The sequence below is a fragment of the Lissotriton vulgaris genome, chromosome 8, assembly GCF_964263255.1.
Source record: "Lissotriton vulgaris chromosome 8, aLisVul1.2, whole genome shotgun sequence".
NCBI lineage: Eukaryota > Metazoa > Chordata > Amphibia > Caudata > Salamandridae > Lissotriton > Lissotriton vulgaris.
Genome location: NC_141696.1, coordinates 357,775,664 through 357,801,733, shown reverse-complemented (window position 1 = coordinate 357,801,733; position 26,070 = coordinate 357,775,664). Strand labels below are relative to the sequence as shown.

General features: G+C 47.6%; 1 protein-coding gene across 2 annotated transcripts in view; it reads left to right on the top strand.

Annotated features, from left to right (window-relative positions):
- The window catches only part of DDX3X (DEAD-box helicase 3 X-linked), a 414,092-nt gene that overhangs the window by 97,303 nt on the left and 290,719 nt on the right, over window positions 1–26,070 (top strand). The window contains exon 4 of one of the 2 annotated variants that reach the window (XM_086934121.1): window positions 5,347–5,409. The exons of the other annotated variant lie outside the window; for it this stretch is intronic. Within the exon in view, the coding sequence (XP_086790247.1) occupies window positions 5,347–5,409 (63 nt within the window). The remainder of the gene's footprint in view (window positions 1–5,346; window positions 5,410–26,070) is intronic. 2 annotated transcript variants of the gene reach the window in all.

Sequence of the window (26,070 nt, the reverse complement as noted above, 5' to 3'; positions counted from 1 at the left end):
TTGTCCTGGAAGTCTTCGAAGTATCACGAGATAGGTGGCTCCTCCCCTGGACTACAGTGCGCATGGGCATCGACTCCATCCTCAGATTGTTTTTTTCCGCCATTGGGTTCGGATGTCTTTGAATTCCCTCTTGTCGGAATCAATAGAAAACTTTCTTAGACCAAAAGGTCTTTAGTCTAATACGTCGGTATAGTCTTGCGTTCGGTCTTAGTTCTTCCAGCTCGGTTCCGAGCCGGATTCTCTACACCTGTGTGCTCTCGGCGCGGAAGGCCCAGTCGACGCTCCAGACCCTATAGACCGTCCATCATGGACCGAAGTCCATTCAAGAGATGTCCTGTCTGCAACTCGAAGTATCCCCACATCGACGTCCACCCGGTGTGCAACAAGTGTCTGTCGCCGGACCACAATGAAGCCAAGTGTATGGCTTGTTCACGCTTCAGGTCCAAGAAGACGCTTAAGCTTCGATGAGCTGCGCGCCAGGAGGCCCAGCATGCTGCACCGGCGACTGTGGACATCTTCGATGCAGGGATGTCGGACGTATCTATCCAGGACATTACTGAGTCGAACCCCGCGTCGGAAGTAGACTACGACTACGACGCGGATGCAGAGATGTTCGAGGCCGAAGAAGTCGTCGACTAGGTAGGAGACGACGACGGGGCCATGGAGGATAGCTCTGACGAGGAGCTTCCTCAAACTGACTCTGGGGCCGTGCCAATTCATAAGGCTCAGGTCGAGGGATCGCCTTCGGGCCTTACCCAAGATCTTACCATGGGTTCTACGGCCCCACCTTCGGGCTCGGCCACGGACATAGCTGTTGAGCTGCACCCTGGCAAAACAAAACCGAAAGTGAAACCTACGGTCTCGACTCCAGACACTGTGCAGGTGCTGTCCTTTGAACCGAAAGTGCGCATCTCTTTGGTTGGCTCCAAGGCCTCTGAGCCCTCGGTGCCAAAGAAGCCCAAGGTTGCTGTCGAGCCGAAGGCTCAAGTCAAAGGCGTTGAGACGAAGTCTGCTGCACCGAAGACTAAAGTGAAGGTGGCAGAGCGCGTCTGTGCCGAAGACGGTCGACCCCGGCAAAGGCCTCGGCGACCCAAAGAAGGCTATCGCCGACCCGAAGAAAGCTCTCGGTGACCCGAAGAAACGGCTGGATGACCCGAAGGTTCTCGCGACTCTGCGTCAACAGGACAAGGCCGTGGGCAGCACACCCCGAGAGTCGACTCCAGGTGAGGACTCGAGGGATTCCGTTGAACCGGCGCGCCCATCCGCCGTGTTCACCAAGAAGGTGATGGACTCCCTGCAGCGCATCAGGGCCGGGACCGCGTCAGTCGGTCTGAAGGATCCTCGGCCTACGAAACCGGTGGAGAAAACGCATAAGGCGTCCACGCCCATCCATTTCACGTTGCCGCCAAAGACTGCGCCGAAGGCTTTAGCTCCGAAGGCGGTCGCCAGCGTGCCCGAGAAGGTCTCTTCTGTGCCGAAGTTGTCAGCGGTGGTCCCCGGCCCACCACCTCGACGACCTTCAGTGGACGAGCATCAGGAACACTTCATCGATGCCGAAACTGGCAGGCTTTCCCTCCACAAGCGGAAAATCGCCCCGGAACGCCCAATGGAGTCCTACAAGATCCCTCTCGAAAAAGGACTCTGCTTTCACTCCCGTCTTGGTGGAACCACTTTCCCCACAGACTCATAATGTTTCGCCCACTTACTCTGATGTGGACGCTGGAGAGGGAGCTGATGATGATGAGGATGAGTACAGTTATCCTATCTATACAGACCCTGAGGATACCAACGAACCCTGGGCCGCTGGTACTGACCCAGGTGATCCTCAATCAGGACAAGACCCTCCACTATTTTCTGCAAAAACGTCCCCTACAGAAAACTGTTAGCAGCTTAGCAATCACAACGTCCAGCTCCATGCTGACCCTGTTGATGTCGACTTCCTTTTTGATACCTTCTCAGTCTCAGAAAGAACTGTTAAGACTCTGCCTATGCTGAAAGGTGTTTTAAAACATGCTGGCGAGATCTTTAAAGAACCTACCAGGGCGAGGGTGATAAACCCTAGGATTGAGAAGAAATAAAAGTCTGCGCCTACTGATCCTACCTACATCAAAGGACAGTTGCCTCTGGACTCCCTTGTCGTCTCGAATGCCCGGAAGAGGGCTAATTCTCAGACTACGGGTGATGCTCCTCCCCCAGACAAAGAATCCAAGGTCTTTGAGGCATCGGGGAAGAGGGTAGCAGCACAGGCAGCCAACATCTGGCGCATTTCAAAAACACAAGCGCTTCTGGCGAGGTATGACAGGGCACACTACGACACACTGGAGACCCTGTTGCAGCACCTGCCTGATGAATACAAGGAGGGGGCTGAGATGCTGATTCAGGAAGGGAAGCTGATCTCTAACGCTTCAATTAAGTGCGCTCTGGACGCGGCTGATACCACTGCCAGGGCTGTAAACACTAGTGTTATGCTACGGCGACATGCCTGGCTGAGAATCTCTGGATTTAAGCCGGTAATCCAAACGACCATCCTTAATCAAACAGTCAACCCAGATCACCTGTTTGGCCCGGAGGTTGACACTACCCTAGAAAAAATTAAAAAGGACACGGAAACTGCGAAATCCATGGGTGCCTTACAGTCCCAGCAGTTTCGGGGTGGGTCTTTTCGTCGCTCAAGCACTAGAGGCGTTTCCAGAGGCCAGCTTTCCCAGTCCACGCAGTACTACAAGGGCAACACTCAGTCCACATACACCAACAAGAGTCGAGGTGGATATCGTGGTAACAGCGCCAAGGGCAGAGGTCGTGGAAACAACAACTCCACATCCTCTGCCACCAACAAACAGTGACGCCCATGTCACTGCCCCCGGAACACACAACACCGGTCGGGGGGGAGACTCCAGCAGTTCCTGCCAGTCTGGAAGTCTATCACCACAGATAGGTGGGTCAGGAAACTTGTACAATACGGTTGTCTGGAGTTAACGTCCACTCCACCCAACATGCCCCCAAGACACCGTCCTATGTCGGCCGAGCATTTGCACTTATTGCAGCAGGAGGTCACCATTATGCTGCAAAAAGGAGCAATAGAGCTTGTGCCTATGCGAGAGCCACAATGGCTAAAAACAATCTGGGGATGGAGTCGATGCCCATGCGCACTGTAGTCCAGGGGAGGAGCCACCTATCTCGTGATACTTCGAAGACTCTTCCAGGACAACAATGTGCAATCATCCGGACCCAACACTAGGCAGCGATCTATGCACAGATATGAATGTCAGCAGCCCTACATGCCAAGAACAGATGCATACTGGTAAGTAGCATATTCGATTACTACAGATTCTTTGCTGTTTGTTCGGTGGAGCCACCAACTAGTTTAAATCAAGGCGATTTGAAAATAGAAACCTCCTCACTAAGAATAAAGGGCATTCTAAATAGTCAGTGATTTCAAAAGTTTTTCCTCTTCCTTAATCTGAATGAAACCCCTATACTAAAGACACTTATCAAATTTAAACCTGGACTGCAAATAGGTAGTCAAATTTCTCTACAGGATAGCTGCGTTTTTAGCATTGGTGATACTTGTGATACTTTAAGTTTAATTGGTGCCAACCAGTTTAAAATCTGAAACCGTGAGCGATCATCGTAATTTGTATTAAAATATATCCCTATATTTCTAGTTTTATTGTGGTATGGTTGCCTGTCAAAGTAATGAATTGGTTACACGCACGCTTTGGCGCTATATGGATATAACGGATAACAAAAATTAATAAGAGTTAAGCCTCATAGGTCCGTACGGTATTGCTCTCGTTACCAAAAACCGATGGGAAAGAATATTTGCGTCCACCGTGAAGTCAACATGACAGTAGGTTAAGTAACCGCTAACTCATAATATCCATTGTGTCCATCGAGTAGCAACCCTAAGACATATTAAAGACTGTACATTTTGTGCCTGATTAGCTTCTAGGCTAGCGTACAGCTATAGTGAAAGGAGCATGGGGCCACTATAGAGTATCGGTTAAGCAATACACCGGATCTGTAAAAACCCATTAAAATGAAAAACTACCAATACTGCTTCCCCTCGAGCATTGGCTTGAGAAACAACACAATATAGACGACCTGAGATGGTGTATAATTGAGACAATTCAAACTAATAAATGGGGTGGCCAATCTGTACTAATATTGAGGTACATGATAGCTACTTAGGATTTATAAACAACCTATTTTCAATTAATCTAAAACCTTTTTATTGTGGGCTTCACCTTTACATGGATGAGATGTTCCTTCCATTAAAACTTTGAATTTCTCTAATCTTAGTCAAGAATTGATTATAAAGTCTTGCTTAATCATATTAGGTGGGTTTATCTGCTTATTCCCATGAATACTATGGATCATGTGTTGCCACTTTTTTAGTTCCACGTGTGATTTAAAAAAAAAAATATTTAAATCTATATTTGTCATGAAATTTAAAAAAAAATTATTTTACAAAATGTTTTCTCAATGTGCAAACGTTGTTACTCTTAGGGGCATGACAGTGTTTTGATTCTCTAATGGAATAGTAGTATGTGTTTTAATAAGTGTTTCTTGCTATTTAGATTTTTATGGAAACTTGTCCTGAAAGTGAAGGAATCCGATTTCACCAAAACACTGCGTCTATTACGTTTTCTCCAATTTGTATTATTAACGGATTGCATTTGTCGGATGTATTGTAACTTCAAGATATTTTTAATTTTGTGTAAACTGTTTACGGTCTTTAAGTATAATGTGGGTTTTTAAAGAAATAAACTTTCACAGATATCGTGATTACCTCTTAAAATTATTTGTTTACATTGCCTGCACATTGATCTATTTTGTTACTATACAGGTAAATATGTACATTTTTCTTTGCTTTAGCACATGATCCATATTCAGGCATACTCTTAGTTACGGAGATCCTTGCCCACATTAATCTTTTGAATAGGGACTTTAGTGTGTTCTTACTCTGCTACCCCATAGAATTAGAGAAACTTTCTTTCATTTGGATATTTTAGCAATTTTGGTGCATAAGCACTTTCAGCTTTAAACCTTCAAAAATATTCACGCAATTTGAATCCTTGAATTTTGGCATTGATTAGGTTTGTCCTAGATGGTAAATCCGCTGGCACGTTGTGATTGCTTCTTTGTCTTAAAATTGTAAAGGTTGATTAGGATGAAGGTACTATGAATGTTTCCATGTGTTAGTGGCGCACATGGTTTTGCAGTCCTAAAGTCCTTGTTTATTCTTAGTAGTTAATATGCATGGGTTTAAAAGCTTCATTTATTGGAGACATTGCCTTAAAATAAGGTTTAACATGACATTGGAACTAATTCATTTTTATGTAGGTTTTCTACAGTGTCCCTATCCTGATGTAGCAGTGTGTAGGAGCTGGTGGTCAGAGAGAAGTGGTATACTTCAGCATGTTGTTGCTGTGTTTTATGTAATTGTAGTAACTGCCGAAAAAGGTTATGACTTATTTGGCACCTAAATCTAGATGGTACACTTAAAATCATTGCTCAAATGTCCTGTAGTATATGTATGCAACTTATCTTTCTGGTGAGCTATTCTACTTTTTGTATAAAGCACCTGAGAGGAAGGGTTATAAAAACGCCCCTCTAGGTAAATTCACAGGTTAAGATTTGTACATGGGCCCTAGAACATGGTTGTTTTTCTGATCTGTACCATCCTGGTTTAGTTTAACCTGAGGTTCGTGTGGCCCAGGTTAATTGTTTGTATGCAGTTGACTAACAGTTGTTTTAAATGCACATTTTGTTTTCTTCATCACTCATACATTCATTGCTTTGTGTTTGGCTGGTTATTCAAGCTAACAAAGAACAGGTGGGAGAAAGTACTCTTAATGCCTGTTAAGAAATAAACGTTCTTCCCAGTCTCCTGCAGGAACACCACTATTAAGTGTATGTTCTGTATGTGAATGTTAAGATTCATTCTGCAAAACGAAATGATTCCTTACCTGTAGTAGTTCTGCAGCTTGAAGTTTTGGGAGTCACATGTGACCCTCCCACGGCTTCCAGAAAGCAATTTAATACATTTGCAAAAAAGGAGAAAGGAAGCCCCAATCCAAGATGGCTAAAACAATCTGAAGATTACCATGCTGTGATATCTGTACATCTGACGTCAACCCACTGGAAAAAAATGAATAAAAGAACTAGTTTTCGACGCAGTCACTAAATGTGAATCCAGAAGGTCTACAAGCTGCACAATTACTACTATAGTTGAGTTACCTTTTTGTTACTTGCTTCACTTGAATGGAAGAATATTGGGACTTCAAATTCCCCAAGTCAACCTGGCTGTATTTAGTGCATACAGGAAGGACCAAAGTCAAAAGATCAGTTTTTGTCGGAAGTGTAACGAAAATATTTCTTCTAAGGTGGCACCCCCTCCCCTTTCCAGTAACTGAATCCATTTATTTCTCTCATGGGGGATTTCCATGCATAGTCATAAGCGTTGAATAGGTCCCGCCTACTTGCGTGTACACCAGAGCACTTTTTCCAATATATCTTAAGTGCTGAAGTACAGTGGTTAAAAGCCTTTATCTTATTTTAATAAAAGGGGCATATTCAAGGAAAATTGCAACTAATGCAATACAAAATCTTTTACAAACCCTTTGAGAGGCTGCCATTGTAAGGGAAGAAATAGGAGACCATGCCTTTAAGAACTGTTACCTCCAATATCCCATCCTGCTCAGCCAGGGGCAGTTACTGCATTTTTGGGCTTACAAATAGAGGTATTTTTCTGTATTGCAATGCCTTAATTTGACAAATGTCCCCGCTTTGGCAGAATAAAGGCCAAAACAGCCCCCCCATCCCATCCCACCACACATGAGGTCTGTATGATCTGTCTGCTATCTTCACATCTACCTGCCTCCTGTGACCGCTGCAAGACTTTATCCAAGTGAACCCTGAGTGACGGGGAAAAAAGTTCACCTTCTAAGTAAAGAAGATGCCAACAAGCCAGTGTGACCTTGGTGCGAGGGCTCTTCCCTTAGCCTCCAGTGGTTGTGGAGGGTCTGAGAGGCATTTTTCAGGAAGTAAACTTTCAGTCAACGTTGAGGATGTACGGCGCTGTCATGGATTGGGTCAACGCTGTAAAAACGTCACTTGATGTTTAGACACTGAATGGTGACTTAGACAATCTGCGAATTACCACCCAGCGTCCAGTGCATCGACGTTTAGCAATACTGACACTGTCACCCAGAAGGAGAGGCTCAATGTCCAGAGGCAAACGTCGACTGGAGTGGTCTAGGTTGATCAACGTCGAGATCAAGGCGACTGAGACGGGTCCATCGACATCTAGGACCTAAAAGAACAATCTACTAGTCATGAGTCTCAATCCAGATCTCCTTCTCCACCAGCTGCGACGTCGCCTTTGCTGGCCTATGCTTCCTATGGAGTTGCTGTATTTACCAGCTTCGCTATTTCCTGTATTACTGGTAGTACCAGCCTCGTTGCCTCCAGCTGCTTCTCCACATCCAGTATTGCAGTCACCACCTGTTCTACCAGCGCCTGTCATTCCAACTCCTACAGTGCCTCACGTGCCTAGCACTACAGCTCCCAGGTGCACTCGCTCTGTCGTGCCATCACTCACGCCATGGCCATTTTCCATCTGGGCATTCTTCCAGATCACAGCACTTAAGTTCACATCGCAGATCACGCCATACAGCAAGGTCATGATTTCGCCATCATACCCTTAGAAATACGTCCTTTTACACGAGGGACTGAAACACTTTCAAGAAGTTCTGGTTAGAGGTGCAGTTAAACTGAACATATCAATGGCTTTTTCCACAGCACTTATCTTGGTGGTCTTCGACGCTCCACCAACACCTGGCCTCAAAACCTTTAGCTCAAGAATACCCAGCATAATAGGGAGCAGCCATGGACGTTTCTTACTCCAGCTGTGGCAAAGCCTGAGCTTACCAAGCTCCAGTAAAAAATATCGTCCTCCAGATCAAGACCCTGCGGCTAAATCCATGAAGTCAGCCAGCGCAGCAGCCCTCTTGGGCTGAAATGACAGCCTTGTGGGATTCAAATCTCCTTTTTGCAGAACATCTCCTGAAAGATCACGGCAGGTTTTTCTGGATATTGGCAAGAAGGTGCCATGGTCTAACCAGATCATTAGTGTGGTGGATTCCTCTATTCTAGCAGCTAAGGGTAACTGCCATGGAGTATCCTTGCGCAGACATGTGTGGCTTCGACAGACATCCTTAAAGCCTGATGCTGCGCTGCTTAACCAGAACTTGAAATGTTCGAGGTATATGAGCTGCAGATCGTACACTTTTGCAATAGATCGCCACCTGGTGTTGGGCTCGGATGATTGCAGGTTGTTGTCTTCTTGGAAGAAGTCTTTGTAGTCACGAGATAGGTGACTCCTCCCTTGGACAATACTGCGCATGGTCATCGACTCCATCCTCAGATTGTTTTTTTCTGCCACTGGGTTCGGATGAAAGTTTTCCGCTCCGGCTAGAAAAGACTTTTCCAGCAACTTCGAAGCGTGAAACTTTATACAAACATTTTCGACATCGAATAGACTTTCGACATCACCAGCTACATTCTGGTGCGTCGACGCGGGCCGTTGGGCATATCGGCGCCGTGCGGCCCAAGCCTCATGGACAGAACTCCATTCAAGAGATGCCCGGTATGTCGAGCAAAATTCCCTCATAGCGACCATCACGAGGTTTGCAACCTCGGTCTATCGCCGGAACACGACTAGTCCACCTGCACAGCTTGTGCAGGGCACGTCGACACGAGATTAGATCCGCGCCAGCACCGGAGGCAATCTTCGAGGAGGAGATCGTCTAAGAGGACTTCTTCGAGGACGAGGATCCACCCGAAGACCTCTCAGAGGACAAGGCTCCACTCGTCGCCGGGGAAGACTCGCCTGATCTCCAGATCATATAGGGGGCAGAGGACTCTGATGACTTGATCCCATCTCGGCAACCTGTGAGTACTCTTGCCCCTGCACAACATACACTACCCAAGCCAAAGGCAACGGTCAGCACTCCGCCCATGGGGCCCAGTCGAGACCGAAATATCCCCTCAGACGCCCCGCCTTCGGGCTCGGTTCAGAGGAAAAAGACTACGCCTTCCGGTGCCTCGGCACAGACTAAACCATATGTGCCAATTCCACCTGCTCCATTGTCAACGAAGCACATACATCCTTCGACACCGAAGGACTCTTTGACACCGAAGCCAAAACGCCCTTTGGTGCCCAAAGACAAAGATGCATCGGATCCGAAACCTTCCGGTTACAAGAATAAAGATGGAAAGCCAGAGTCCGGCGCCACAGGCCCAACGAGACCTATCTCCACTCCAAATCTCCAACCTCGGTACCAACGACTCTAAGGCCTTATAGAGACACCTAAACCCTCTAACAAGCCTACCAAGCCGAAACCACCTTCGGCACCGAAAAATTTGCCACAGGACTCAATAACACCTCCTACAGAAAAAAACACAAACCAAACCCTATCGGCACCGAATAAATCGACGCCGAAGAAGATTGTAGAGGAGGAAGAACTGTTTAGACCAGATCCTAAACAAAGAAAAGTACATATCTATCCAAAAACGGGACATGTGGAAGCCATTCCTTACAAGAGACCAGCAGACACCACTTCCTGTGGTTCCTGCCAAAAAGGATTGTCAACTTCTCCAATTCACCCTTCCTCTCCTTCACCTTCTTCCTCTCCTATCCCTCCTTACATTTAACCTACAGTTTCTCCTGTTCAATCTCTTGCATCATCACAACACACTGACTAAGAGTATGATCTAGGTGGGGGAATGACGTACCAGAGGCACATGCATACCCTTTAGATGAAGATGTCAATCCAGAATATCCTAAAGATGACGATGTATATGGTTTCCCACCACATAATGTGCCCGACATTCCTGATCCTCAGTACTACCCAACAAAACCTTCCCCTCCAGAAGATAGTATTGGGTTTAATCATCTATTAAATAGAGCTGCCCTTTACCACTGGGTCTCAATGCACTCTGATGCCATTGATTTTGTTTTACTGGATACATTTGAGCAGTCACAAAGGTCTACGCAAATACTCCCCATGATCAAAGGAGTCATTAAACATGCTCCAGAAATATTTAAAGACCCGGTACGATGTAGGGTATTAAATCCAAGAATAGAAGTGAAGACCAGCACCAGCTGATCAGTCTATATTAAGGGACATCTGCCACTAGACTCTTTAGTAGTGTCTAATGCACGGAAGAGAGCCAATTCCCAGACTTCTGGTGACACGCCCATGCCTGACAAAGAATCTAAACTTATTGATGCATCAGGGAAACTGATTGCTGCGCAGGCAACTAACATATGGCGCATGGCAAATACACAAGCCCTACTCTCACGTTATGACCGGGCTCACTACAACCAATTAGGAAACTAATGGAGCACCTCCCAGATCAATACAAAGATCAGGCAGCAGAGCTCATACAAGAAGGCAAATTAATATCCAATGCCTCAATTAAATGTGCACTAGATGTAGCTGACACTGCATCCAGAGCAGTCAATACTAGTGTTATACTTAGACAACATGTGTGGTTACGCATTTCAGGTTTTAAACCAGAGGTACAGACTACCATCTTGAACCAGCCCTTCAATCAAAACCAATTGTTCGGGCCGGAAGTAGACAACACACTAGAAAAGATGAAAAAAGACACACAGCTAAGTCTATGGGTGCATTACAATCCACACAGACTAGAAGTTATTTTTGCCGCTCCTTTTAAAGAGGATCTAAGCAAACCGGCACAGATACAACATCTTTTAAAACTCGCACACACAGACCTCCTCTAACAAAGGCTACTTTAGAGGAGGATACAGAGGTAATAATAACCGAAGAGGTAGAGGTAATAACAACCGCTCCTCTTGCACTCCCAAACGGGGACTACCCTCTGCTTCCCCTACACTTTTCCACTCCTGTGGGGGCAGATTATCACAGTTCCTACCTATCTGGAATTCCATCACAATAGACAGGTGGGTAAGACAAATTATCCAACATGGCTACTGCCTAGAACTCACGGCAACCCCCCCCAAACATACCACCCAGGCAGCGTCCAATGTCCACAGAACATATGACTCTGCTTCAACAGGAAGTTCTAGCACTTCTACAAAAGGATGCTATTCACGTAGATCCTTTAGAGGAACGGGGAACAGGAGTTACTCCCTGTACTTCCTAATTCTCGAGAAGGAAGGGACACGAAGACCAATTCTCGACCTCAGGCCCCTCAACCATTACATACAATCGGATCATTTTCACATGATCACTCAACAGGTACTCCCACTACTACAACAGGGAAATTTTCTTTCAACACTAGACCTAAAGGACGCCTACTTTCATGTTCCTATACATCCTGCTCACAGGAAGTATCTAAGGTTTGTCATACAAGGACAGCACAATCAGTTCAAAGTCCTTCCATTCGGGGTCACAACAGCACCATGAGTGTTCACAAAGTGCTTAGCAGTAGTAGCAGCACATCTCAGAAGACAACAGATACATGTCTTCCCTTACCTCGACGATTGGCTCATAAAAGCAAAATCGTTCAACCAGTGTGTCCAACACACAACCAACAATTCAGACATTGCACGACTTAGAGTTTACAATAAACTACACCAAGTCGCACCTAAAGCCTTCGCACGTTCATCAGTATCTAGGAGCTACCATAGACTCACCTACAGCTCTAGCGTATCCCAGTCCAGCCAGGATACAAAGCATTCAGACCGTAGTCTCCATTTTTCAACACCAACAGTCTCTCCAAGCCAGTGTTCATGAGACTGATGGGCATGATGGTGTCTTGCATCTTCATAGTTCCACATGCAAGACTGCAAATGCAACCATTACAAGAATATCTAGCACAGCAGTGGAATCGGGCTCAAGGTCTGCTCAGACCTGGTGTTGGTAGACAGCCGTACATATCGCTCTCTGCAATGGTGGAACACCAAAAACTTGACAAAGGGACGGCCGTTCCTAGAACCTGTTCCACAGATAGTGCTCACGACAGACGCATCCCCTCACAGGATGGAGAGCCCATCTCTTACACTACCACACAAGGCCAATTGAACAACCAACAAAAACAGTTCCATATCAACCATCTATAGCTGCTAGCACTCAAAACGTTTCAAGTACAAAACAAAGCTGTCTTAATCCGGACGGACAATATGACAGCCATGTATTACATACAAAAACCGGGGTGGGACGCACTCTCTGCAACTGTCCCAGCTTGCACAAAACATTTGGAGATGGGCCATTCCTCAAAACATACACCTGACAGTAGAACACCTTCCAGGAATTCACAATCAGATAGCAGATCTGTTGAGTCGACAGTCACAACACATTCACGAATGGGAGATGCATCCACAAGTTATTCAACCATTTTTCCAAATTTGGCGGCATCCACAGATCTGTTTGCCACCCACAAATGCAAAATGCCCAGTCTTAGCCTCCAGGTTTCCACACCCATGGTCGGAGGGGGAATACGATATGGATGAACTGGTCAGGCAGGGTACGCTTTTCCGCCTCTGCCACTCTGCACTAGTAGTGCGCAAACTCGGACAACCGTCTCTCGAACTAATACTAGTAGCTCCAACATGGGCACGTCAGCCGTGGTACACCACACTACTAGATCTCTCACTGGTTCCACATCAAAAATTACGCCTCACGCCATCCTTAACACAGAACCATGGAGAATTGACACCCAGAACCAAGCCAACTGAATTTGGCGATCTGGCTCCTGAAGTCTTAGTTTCGTTACTTAAACCTACCACCAGACTGTATGAACATAATTAAAGAAGCTAGAAGACCCGCTACCAGAGCATGTTATGCAGCTAAGTGGAAAAGATTTGCAATATATTGTAACAATCACATTGATCCACTGGATGTTTCCATCCAAAATATTATTTGCTACGTTCTAAACCTACAAAGGTCCAATTTAGCTTATTCTTCCATATGCCTGCAGCCTATTTACAAAATAGACTACCTCTATCTCTCTTCAGTGTACCTGCAATCAAAGCATTTATGGAAGGATAAAAACTAATAATCCCACCTAGTTAACCACCTGCTCCAGTATGGAACCGAAACGTGGTCCTTACAAGACTTATGGGACCCCCTTTCGAGCCTTTACGCAAGTGTGAATTGCAATTCCTATCCTGGAAAACTACTTTCCTTGTTGTCATCACCTATCTTAGAAGAGTTAGTGAAATAAAAGCATTCACAATACAAGAACCATTTTTTCAGATGCATCCTAACAAAGTGGTTCTTAGGCCTAATCCTAAATTCCTGCCAAAAGTTATTACTCCTTTTCACCTTAACCAATCAGAGCTGCCTGTGTTTTTCCAAAACCCGGACTCTGTTGCAGAAACTGCTTTACATACCTTAGATGTTAGAAGAGCTCTGTTATACTACAGACAGGACTAAATCCTTCAGAAAGACAAAACAACTATTTGTATCTTTCTCTCCCCTATACAAAGGCAACCCCATCTCTAAGGGAGGAATTGCCAGATGGATTGTAAAGTGTATACAAATATGCTATCAAAAAGCTGAACTTACACTAACGGTTCCTCCTAGAGCGCACTCCACTCGCAAACTAGGAGCCTCTATGGCTTGCTTAGGAAATATACCACTAGAGGACATATGCAAGGCAGCATCATGGTCTACAATACACACCTTCACTAAACACTATTGTGTTGATGTGCAAGCCAAGCAGCAAGCTGCAGTAGGCCAAGCTGTCCTTGGAACACTGTTTCAGAATGCTGCAACGGATACAAGCGACCACCGCTAGGGGAGACACTGCTGCACAATCTTTGCGAAGTGTAGGTTCTGCAGCTCATATGCTTTGAACGGAAAATGCTATTTACCAGTATGCATATGTCCTTGGCATGTAGAGCTGCAGATTCGTACACGCCCTCCCGCCTCCCTGGGACTTGTATCCGTTCCAGTACTCATCTTACTTAGATGCACACGCATTGACATCCTTTCTCTTTACTTCTACTAACTCCATTTCCCAACATGGCGAAAAACTATCACAATGCGCAGTATTGTCCACGTGAGGAGTCGCCTATCTCGTGACTACAAAGACTTCTTCTTCCAAGAAGACAACCTGCAATCAACCGAGCCCAACACCAGGTGGCGATTATTGCACAAGTGTACGAATCTGCAGCTCTACATGCCAAGAACAGATGCATACTGGTAAGTAGCATTTTCCTTTTGGGCTCCACTCAGTTTGGATCATGCTGATGACCAAATGGCAAGGATGAAGACAGGCACTTTAAAAGCCACAGGGCTTGAGAAATATAAGGACCAATGCCGATAGTTTAGTCTTCACCACCCTTGTTTCTCGTCGGAGGGTTCAAAACCCTCAATTGCAGACTGGGAGATTGCAGTACCAAAGGTTTTACCAATATCGGCGCAAGCAGCTGAAGGGACATGCGGCCCAACAACCTAGCCAGGAAGGCCGACCACCTACAACATCAAATTCCTGAACCCTTCCTTTCCCCTCTTCGGTTACCCTCTCCGATAGGGGAAAGCAACTCGTATTGACAGTGGCAATGCATAACGATAGACAAGTAGGTCTCGAATATTGTGAAAAATGGTTACGATTTACCGTCTATCACCAGTGATTCCACCAAGGTTATACACTTCTCACCTCTACCTTCTAAAGCAAGTCAACACTGTGTCGCAAGAAGGCAGTGAAACCTGTTCCCTCGGTCGCGGGAAAGGGCATTTACTCTAGGTACTCCTTGTGCTAAAAAAGGAAAAACTAGTCCGGCCCATTTTCTACCTCATGATTGCCAACAAATAGATTTGAAAGGAGAAGTTCAGGATGCCGGCTTTACACCAGATATACCCTCCGCTTCACCAGGGAGACTGGCTTTGCTCCATCGACCTGCACAGTGGTTATTTTCATATTCCCATTGCAGAGAAGCATTGGAATCTCCTAAGATTAGTCGGAGGCAAAACCACTACCAAAATAATGTCCTACAGTGGAGTCTAAAATCTGGGCCCAGATGTTCTCAAAGTGGCAGCACATCTTCTAAAGCACCAGATCTTTTGTCTACCCTTATCTGGACAACCGGGTTTTAGGTCAATTTCTCCAAGTCCACACCAGTTCAGAAGTTGCACTACTTAGGAGCTACTATAATACGCTTCACGTAAGGGTGGCCTCTGGTGGAACGCCACCTCTAGTCTCCAGAAATGTTACGCTCTACAACAAATGTGTCCTCCGACAGTCTTCATATGACCTCCTGCTTTTTTAAACTCCAAAGCTCCCCTCCACATGCACCCTCTTCACATGTGTCTGAAGGACCAGTGGACCCAGTTGTCGGGGAAACTGGGAAGACTGGATCCCTTTATTCCTTCATGTCATTAGGTCCTTCAAGTGGTGGTCTCGGAGCATCCTGGCTGGAATGCTATTTCAATAACCGGATTCAATGCAGCCCATCGTGTTGGTTGCCTCTCTCAGATGGGAAGCCCACATGGCTCACCCGCGAATACAAGGCTCATGGTCTCCGAAGGAAAGGACATACCTAATCAATCTCCAAATTCTGCGCAGTTAATCTGGCGCTCAAGGCGTTTCACCATTCACTTACGACTGGCAACTTGTTTGTTCAGACAGACACTACAACCATCTACTGAACAGGGAACAAAGGTCCAGAGCCCTGTCTCAAGAGGCACAGACTATCTGGCATTGGCTTCTCGCCAGGAATCTGAAGGGAACTGCCTCTCCCCTTCCAGGCATTCAGAATGTCCAAGCATGATGCGCTCAGCCGGGCTCGACGAAAACCACAAGTGGTTGCTGAATGAAGATGTTGGGCACACCTTTTACCGACCTTTTTGTAACCATGGAAAACAAAATGCCCCAACTTCGCTGCCAGGTTCATAGGAACTCAAAGTGGTTCTTTCAGGTCTGATGCTACACTCTTTGAGCCCAAAGATGGAGCATCGCCACCAAAACTGCTTTCCTTGTGGCAATAACATTTGTATGATTCTCTGGATGTTAAGTGACTTTTAAAATTTTATCTAGATAAAACAAAATTCTATTGGCAAGCTGCAACAATTGTTCCATCAATTATGGCCCAGTTCCGACTACCTCCAAACAGTCCGTTTCCAGGTGGATTGTCTCTTGCATCCCCTTCGGCTATCAGCTACCTAATAAGAATCTTGCTACAAACCCAAAGAATTCTCCCCTAGGGTTGCTGCCTTGAGAACTATTGGTAGATCTTTGCAGAGCAACTTCATGGAAGTTAGTCTGCACATGTGTAGGAAGGTACATCCTGACTATGGTTGCCCCCAACTTTTTGCCCTGTGTTTTAGCTGGTTTTGGACATAGTCGACCTGGGACCCTGCCAATCAGGACCCCAGGCCTACTGCTCTCTCTTTAAAATGGATTCCATGTACCCTAGGTACATTTCCAATTGGTACTGGGCCACCCTATCAGACCCTGTAACTCAGGGCATAGGTGTACCCAGGGCTGCCAGGGGCTGCAGCATGTATTGTGCCACCCCTGGCTGGCCTCCTAAATTTGACACAACTGGCTGCATGACAGCTGGGGCAAAGTCGTGTAATCACCCTTTGCTGTAGGTGTAGTATACCTATACCTAACCCTAACATGGACACACAGATTCCTATCAGTCACTCCTATGGCAGGCCTTGACAATCCTGAAGGCAGAGTGCTTGGAATCGTGTGAGATGGTGCTCTGGCATGAGCTGAGCCTGTCTGCAGCTTGCGGAATCAAGTCCTAATAGCTGCTCCATGATATCGCATACCATATACTCTTAAGTGCATTATAATCCTCGCGGTTAAATGCTATCTTTGGTATTGCTTTATCAAAACATGTCGAGTAAGGTGTCATACGAATTGGAATACTAACCCCTCGCCAATTCTGGCGACGGGGTTAGCATTCCACCCTTCTAGAGGGACACGACATGTATGTAACTGTGAACCCCGGTTAAAGTTAACTGAAGCCTCAGCTCCACAAAATGGATGCTGCCACCACAGACACGAGTCTGACCCCCTGCAGCTGGGAGTCCTTCCAGCGAGGGGAGCCTGGACAAAGGGTTTCCTGTCAGGGGCGGTGCTAGCACCGTCCCAGACATGGTTTTGTGTATCCTGGGTAGGCAGGGCTTTACAGGAAGGTGACTGCTGAGTGGCACCCCGGTGCTCACTACGCATAGGCCGGTCTGAACCAGTTCCAGGGGCACACCAGCCCCTGGCCTGGGGAAGTCCGGCATGGCTGAGGGGTGTAACCACCCCCCACCTAGTCCCACCCATAGGCAGGACCTAGTCACCGGGTCAGCCCCCTTTTTTAGTATAAAGATGGGAGCGGGCCCCCTGTTAAAATTAGATCATCTTTGGAATCAAGATACCACTTTCTTCGAAAGGACTTCACGATTTCTTCTTCAAGATTCTCCCTTGTGGCTAAGGAGTAGTCACCCTGCATCCGCAGGCACCATCCTAAAGAACACTGCGGTCTGCTGCAAGTCCTTCATCACGAATCCGACGACCCAGCTCGACGAGACCCGGCTTCCCTGGCCCCTCTGACCTCTACTCACCTCTACAGCCCAGCTGAGAACCGTGAGTGCGACGAGACCTCAAGGGACCGACGATCGCCAAGACTGCACGACATCTTTACTGCAAGCCCACCGTGTCCTCCACTGGTGAGTGCTTTGGGGTCCGAGAAGCCCCGACCCTGCGCAGCTCCAGCACCCAAGATCAGCCCCCCTGCATCTCCACGATCTGCGTGGGGCCCTTCTGCTGTTTGCTGTGCACCGCGTTGTTTGGCTACTAGCCGGCTGGCTTGTGGCCCTCTGAACGACGCCCAACGACTTCACGACTGCTGGTCTGGTTGCTCCAGGCTGGCCTTTGCTTCCTTCTTCAAGAGAGGCACCCCGGACCCTCCTGGTCCACTCCAGACGCCATTTTAGGTCCACCGCGTGGGCTTGAATTTGCCAAGGCTTTGTTGCCCAATCCTGGGTCCAGCGACGCCGACAGCTTCTATCTTCGTGGGACAGCTCGATCCTCCATCCTGGTCGCCGACAACGCCTCCTGGTCCGTGAGATCTTCGAGTCAAGCGTCACCCACTCACCTAGTCGAGGTGGCTACCATCCGGTGCCCTCCTGGTGCCCACTGACTACTGGCTAGTAGTCTCGAACTTGGTCCCCTCTGCTTTCAGGTGTCATCTATCTTCAAGATCCAGGCTTGGATCCGACTGAACTTTCTTCACTGGTCACCGGCCAGCATCTTTTCTTCCGGCTCCTGGTCCGTCTACGAGGATTCCCGACGTCTTTTCAGACCTATGCAGCTGCAGCCCCTGGGCTAGGTAACTTCGGCATTTCGGTGCCCCAGCATAGCCTCACTATCCAAGGGTCAGAATCTACTTTCGTTTTCTCCCTACCAGGTCGGGTTCGCCCGAGAACACTAACTTTCTAATTCCTAGCTACCATAGACTTTTGTCCCGCATCTCGCGTGAGAGTGCACACACTGCACCCGAGTCCCCTAGGCCTCCTAGACATAATCTAACGATTCCCTAGTCAAGTCCTAGCGATTCCAAAAGCTATTAGTACTGTACTTACCTGCTAGGAATTTCGCATTCCACTTTCAGAGTATATGGTTTTCCGTGCCCCTCGGGCATTTGTATATACTGTGCTAACTTAAGTATTTTTGTAAGAGTTTTGGTTTGTGCTTAGTACCCTGCCCTCATAAAGAGTACAGGGCTGTTGTGATCTTTAAATAAATAACTGTTTATTTTCATAACACTTGTGTGGTGTCCTTTCACTTGGTATTCAAGGGGTATATGTGTGGTAAACAGCTGGCTTAACGCGCCCTCTCGAGTCTTTAGCCTTAGACTGCTCGTATCCACGCTACTAGGATAGCTGGTCTATAAGGTTGACTTACAACCAATCATCAATAAGGGTTGCTGGACTGATACATAGTGTTCACTAGAATAGTGAGCACTGCATATCAGGCCACCTTCTCACATTGGTGAGCAGCGGTTGGGATTTGAGCTTGCTGTTGTTTTACCACACGTATCCTAAGAATATCTTGTTGAAAGATCACATAAAGGACTGTTAGGTACATATAACTAAAGCTTAGAATACTCTGAGTTCTACTGAACCAGCTGTTGTAGCTCCTCAAGGCTTAGCACACCTTGGCTGCAACTCTTAGCAAGGGATCAGTAGGTAAACACATAGTGTAGGTAGGTGCATCACTTACACCACACTAGAATCAGCATGTCAGACAAAGGAGGAAACTCTGAGTATCCCCTTGTGTCAGTGGACCTTCCACAGGTCACTTCTAAATATGCTGCTCTTAGCTTCCATGAGATGAGACAAGTGTGTACTCTCAGGAAACTAAAACAGGGGTCTAACCCCACCACTTCCTTTCTGATTGGTCTCTTAGAGGCTTATGATGCCAGTAGGGCTGGTAACCCAGACCCTTCTAATCCAGAAGGAAGTTTGCCCTCCTTACAGGGTCCCTTTGATATCCATCCCCTCCATGAGGCAGATGATGCTGAGGAGGAGGATGAGTTGTCTGGGGATGAGGCAGATAAGGGACAGGTAGAGGTCAGTAGACTAACCCGGACCAACTTAAGCAGACATGAGAGGGACTCTAGGGGAGCCCTGGGGCCACTCTCAGGTCAGCTTAACATTGGGAATGGACGAGTTAGGTCTCTATCTAGAGGCTCTAACAGATCCCTTCATACCAATGGCTCTCAACGTTCCTCTCAAAGGGGAATGACATCTCCCCAGAGGAGAGTGTATGAGGCAAAGGAAAAGGCAGCCAATCTGAGGATTGAAAGGGAAGAACTTGCCCTGGCCAAAGAAAGGCTTGCCTTTGCTAGAGAGCAACAATTGAGTGGGGCAGTCCCCACTGGTGGCAGCAATAATCCTAGCAATAGGGAAAGGAGTTTTGATAAAAAGCACCTGAATAAGATAGTGCCCCCCTTTAAAGAAGGGGATGACATCCACAAATGGATTACTGCTTTGGAGAGAGCCTGCACTGTGCAGGGTGTTCCCCAAAGTCAGTGGGCAGCTATCTTGTGGCTCTCCTTTGATGGTAAAGGTAGAGATAAGCTCCTCACCACAAGGGTGGAGGATGCTAACAATTACCAAATCTTGAAGAATACACTGGTTGATGGGTTTGGTTTAACCACTGAACAATACAGGATGCTGTTCAGAGACACCCAGAAAACTCAGTCTCAAGATTGGACTGACTTTGTTGATTGTGCCACTAAGGCTTTTGAAGGCTGGCTACTGGGTAGTAAGGTTACTGATTTTAAAGGATTGTATAATCTAATTATGAGGGAGCAAATCTTAAATAATTGTCAGAACCAGTTATTACATCAGCACCTGGTAGACTCTGATCTGACCTCTCCACAGGAATTGGGTAAGAGGGCAGACAAATGGGTCAGAACCAGGGTTAGGCCTAAAAACCAGGGTGGTGACCAGAAAAAGGAATCAACCAAGCCTCAAGAGAAGGGTGGGGATAAATCCTCAGAGAAGACTTCCCAAGGGCCCCAAAACTCCAACAAGGGTGGTGGGTCCCAGAACACTCCTTCAGAACAAAAGAAACCTTATTGCCATACCTGTAAACAGGTGGGTCATTACAAAAGTGATGTCAGTTGCCCTAAAAATGGTAATAAGGGAAACATACCCCCAGGTAATACTCCTAAACCTCCTGTTACCACTAGTGGTAATCCCCCAGGTGGTGGGAGTGCCCCCAAGAATGTGGTGGGCATTACTTTGGGCAATCAGGAGGACTATGGCTTAGCCAGGTTCCCTGGCCACACTCTTGTCTGTGAGACTGGCATGGGGTTTGCCAACTTCACTACTGGACCCCACATTTTGGGAAAGTATAGACAAGAAGTGTTAGTGAATGGTCAGAAAGTTGAGGCATTCAGAGACACAGGGGCCAGCCTCACCATGGTGAGTGACCATCTGGTCCCCTCTGCTCAACTGACCCCTGGTTTTACTTATCAGGTGACAGACATTCATGGAATGAAGAGAAGGCATCCCATGGCAGTAGTCAAGCTCAGCTGGGGTAATGTCACAGGGCCCATGAGAGTGGCAGTGACAGATAACCTACCTGTAGATTGCTTACTGGGGAATGACCTGGAACTCTCAGCATGGGCTGAAGTGGAACAAGAAACTCATTCCAGAATGATAGGCCTATCCAGACAGGTTAGTGGGGCAGTAATAGCTACAGCCCCAGTCCAAGCACCAGTCCTCCCTGAAAAGGTTGGCAAGGTTGAAATGGTCTCAGCCTCTACTCAGACAGATAGTGAGGTTGTGAAGCCTGAAACAATGGATCACTCCACTCAAACAGAGAGCCTTGAGGAGGAAGAAGAGTCTCCCCCCTCCCAGACACTAGGTGAGAGCCAGCCTCCTCAGGGAACTGACTCTACCCCTGTTGAAGGAACTGCCCCAGAGGTAGTCAGGCCTAGCCTGGCAGAGCCCCTGATGGCAGTGGACCCTTCCCAGGTGGGACCCAGTCTGGAGCAGGTAACCTGCACCTCTCTACCCTGCCTCAGTCAGCCCAGGGCTGAAGAGACCAGGGAGGCCAGTGGTGGACCCCAAAGGGCCCCCTGTCCAAAAGAACCACTTAATCAGCAGATTAGGGTCACTGAAGCTGGTAAACCCAGCCAAGTGAAAATAAGTCAGACTCCTGAGGGATCCCCCTTAAAAGTAGTTAGGGAACTCCCACAGCTGGACACTGTTGGGCACAGCCAAACATGGGGCCTAAAAACCCCAGACCTGACCTGTCCCTCCAGTAAGCCAAACAGAGGGACCCAGCCTCCAGCTTTAGGTAGCCAGAGGCTGACCCTGAGAGCTCAGTGCATCTCAGCTAAAGAAAGAAAGGCACATATGATGGATGGTGATTGGAGGAAGTTGAGCCCAAAGGTAGAGGAGCCTCACTTCAGTACTCCATCCCAGCATCAGCCTTCTTCTTTCCCAAGACACACCAGAGACAGAGATTCCCTATGGTGGAGACCCTCAGATACCCTTAGGGTGAGGGGTTGCCTAGTGGACCATGACACAGGGGGAAACCAAGCCAGAGCTGGTCCTTCCTTATATGGCCACTTAGGTAATAGAGGCTTACCTGGACAAGGATAGCCTTATCTCCTTTCGTTTGGGGGGGGGTTGTGTAGGAAGGTACATCCTGACTATGGTTGCCCCCAACTTTTTGCCCTGTGTTTTAGCTGGTTTTGGACATAGTCGACCTGGGACCCTGCCAATCAGGACCCCAGGCCTACTGCTCTCTCTTTAAAATGGATTCCATGTACCCTAGGTACATTTCCAATTGGTACTGGGCCACCCTATCAGACCCTGTAACTCAGGGCATAGGTGTACCCAGGGCTGCCAGGGGCTGCAGCATGTATTGTGCCACCCCTGGCTGGCCTCCTAAATTTGACACAACTGGCTGCATGACAGCTGGGGCAAAGTCGTGTAATCACCCTTTGCTGTAGGTGTAGTATACCTATACCTAACCCTAACATGGACACACAGATTCCTATCAGTCACTCCTATGGCAGGCCTTGACAATCCTGAAGGCAGAGTGCTTGGAATCGTGTGAGATGGTGCTCTGGCATGAGCTGAGCCTGTCTGCAGCTTGCGGAATCAAGTCCTAATAGCTGCTCCATGATATCGCATACCATATACTCTTAAGTGCATTATAATCCTCGCGGTTAAATGCTATCTTTGGTATTGCTTTATCAAAACATGTCGAGTAAGGTGTCATACGAATTGGAATACTAACCCCTCGCCAATTCTGGCGACGGGGTTAGCATTCCACCCTTCTAGAGGGACACGACATGTATGTAACTGTGAACCCCGGTTAAAGTTAACTGAAGCCTCAGCTCCACAAAATGGATGCTGCCACCACAGACACGAGTCTGACCCCCTGCAGCTGGGAGTCCTTCCAGCGAGGGGAGCCTGGACAAAGGGTTTCCTGTCAGGGGCGGTGCTAGCACCGTCCCAGACATGGTTTTGTGTATCCTGGGTAGGCAGGGCTTTACAGGAAGGTGACTGCTGAGTGGCACCCCGGTGCTCACTACGCATAGGCCGGTCTGAACCAGTTCCAGGGGCACACCAGCCCCTGGCCTGGGGAAGTCCGGCATGGCTGAGGGGTGTAACCACCCCCCACCTAGTCCCACCCATAGGCAGGACCTAGTCACCGGGTCAGCCCCCTTTTTTAGTATAAAGATGGGAGCGGGCCCCCTGTTAAAATTAGATCATCTTTGGAATCAAGATACCACTTTCTTCGAAAGGACTTCACGATTTCTTCTTCAAGATTCTCCCTTGTGGCTAAGGAGTAGTCACCCTGCATCCGCAGGCACCATCCTAAAGAACACTGCGGTCTGCTGCAAGTCCTTCATCACGAATCCGACGACCCAGCTCGACGAGACCCGGCTTCCCTGGCCCCTCTGACCTCTACTCACCTCTACAGCCCAGCTGAGAACCGTGAGTGCGACGAGACCTCAAGGGACCGACGATCGCCAAGACTGCACGACATCTTTACTGCAAGCCCACCGTGTCCTCCACTGGTGAGTGCTTTGGGGTCCGAGAAGCCCCGACCCTGCGCAGCTCCAGCACCCAAGATCAGCCCCCCTGCATCTCCACGATCTGCGTGGGGCCCTTCTGCTGTTTGCTGTGCACAGCGTTGTTTGGCTACTAGCCGGCTGGCTTGTGGCCCTCTGAACGACGCCCAACGACTTCACGACTGCTGGTCTGGTTGCTCCAGGCTGGCCTTTGCTTCCTTCTTCAAGAGAGGCACCCCGGACCCTCCTGGTCCACTCCAGACGCCATTTTAGGTCCACCGCGTGGGCTTGAATTTGCCAAGGCTTTGTTGCCCAATCCTGGGTCCAGCGACGCCGACAGCTTCTATCTTCGTGGGACAGCTCGATCCTCCATCCTGGTCGCCGACAACGCCTCCTGGTCCGTGAGATCTTCGAGTCAAGCGTCACCCACTCACCTAGTCGAGGTGGCTACCATCCGGTGCCCTCCTGGTGCCCACTGACTACTGGCTAGTAGTCTCGAACTTGGTCCCCTCTGCTTTCAGGTGTCATCTATCTTCAAGATCCAGGCTTGGATCCGACTGAACTTTCTTCACTGGTCACCGGCCAGCATCTTTTCTTCCGGCTCCTGGTCCGTCTACGAGGATTCCCGACGTCTTTTCAGACCTATGCAGCTGCAGCCCCTGGGCTAGGTAACTTCGGCATTTCGGTGCCCCAGCATAGCCTCACTATCCAAGGGTCAGAATCTACTTTCGTTTTCTCCCTACCAGGTCGGGTTCGCCCGAGAACACTAACTTTCTAATTCCTAGCTACCATAGACTTTTGTCCCGCATCTCGCGTGAGAGTGCACACACTGCACCCGAGTCCCCTAGGCCTCCTAGACATAATCTAACGATTCCCTAGTCAAGTCCTAGCGATTCCAAAAGCTATTAGTACTGTACTTACCTGCTAGGAATTTCGCATTCCACTTTCAGAGTATATGGTTTTCCGTGCCCCTCGGGCATTTGTATATACTGTGCTAACTTAAGTATTTTTGTAAGAGTTTTGGTTTGTGCTTAGTACCCTGCCCTCATAAAGAGTACAGGGCTGTTGTGATCTTTAAATAAATAACTGTTTATTTTCATAACACTTGTGTGGTGTCCTTTCACTTGGTATTCAAGGGGTATATGTGTGGTAAACAGCTGGCTTAACGCGCCCTCTCGAGTCTTTAGCCTTAGACTGCTCGTATCCACGCTACTAGGATAGCTGGTCTATAAGGTTGACTTACAACCAATCATCAATAAGGGTTGCTGGACTGATACATAGTGTTCACTAGAATAGTGAGCACTGCATATCAGGCCACCTTCTCACAACATTCACTAGGCGCTACTGTCTGAACTTTGCTAGAACGGGTGCTTAGGTGGGACAGGCGTCCCACAGTAATGTCTTGGGTAAGCTGTCTCTTGCTATTGTTTGTCTACTGTAGCACTTCAGGGGGATGGGCTTGCTACTCTAGTCAACGCTTATGACTATACATGGAAATCTCCTATGAGAGCAGGTATAGTTTCTTACCTGCAACTCTTGTTCTCCCTTAGGGGTATTTACATGATAGTTAGAAGCAACCCTCCCTCCTCCCGGTGGATTACAGATGCTTTCATGGTCCACTCTTCAGTTAGTACAGCCTACAAAAAAAAGTTAATGGCCTCTGGCTGAGCATGTGATATTGGAGGTCAGAACTTAACCGCATCGCTGCTGCGGTGATTTTTGCGCTGTGCTGCAATTTACCATTTTGCTGGTGTCATGACGAGCTCAGCTCGTCATCAGCACACGACACCCGTGGGTGATGACGAGCTCAGCTCGTCATCAGCATCGAAGGGTTAAAGGCACAGTCTCCTTTTTCTTCCCTTATAATGGCGGCCTATTGGCTACACTGCCCTGCCCTACTTCATTCTACTGTCAAATAACAGAGGGTTTGTGTAAGATGTTTTTGGTAACTTAGAGTTTTGATGCATTATTTACATGTTTCTTTGGATATTTCACTCTTGTTATAACAAGAAATAGAATTTTGACCACTGCAGCCTAATTCTATAGGATGCAAAATGAAGAAAGGTGAAGTTCAGTGAACTTCAGCACTTTAGAAGTTATATTGGAAGAAAGTGCTTTGGGGTCCCTGCAGGCGGGTGGGGCTTTACACGCTTGGGCTGATCATGGAAATGCCCCTAAGAGAGAACAGGAGTTGCAGGTAAACCATACCTTCTAAATTAATGGTCCTCATTGTGAGGATATCCATAAGGCCATGTTGCAGCATCTGGCTTAAAAGGTGGCTTTGTGATGGGGATTGACCCCTTCTAGCAGTTGTAATGACCTGCAATCTTTATCTTCAATTGAGCCTTATACAATCTTCCATATAGTAGAGTTGTTTTATGAACAAGTCCAGTTTCTGATTGTCATATTAGCCTGACATTTTTTTTTCTTCCTAATCTTTCCACTCCTGCAGAGGTCACTTTACTCTTTGGGTGTTAAAGTCCTCAAATTCTGTTTAGATGGGTCAAAGCATACAAGAA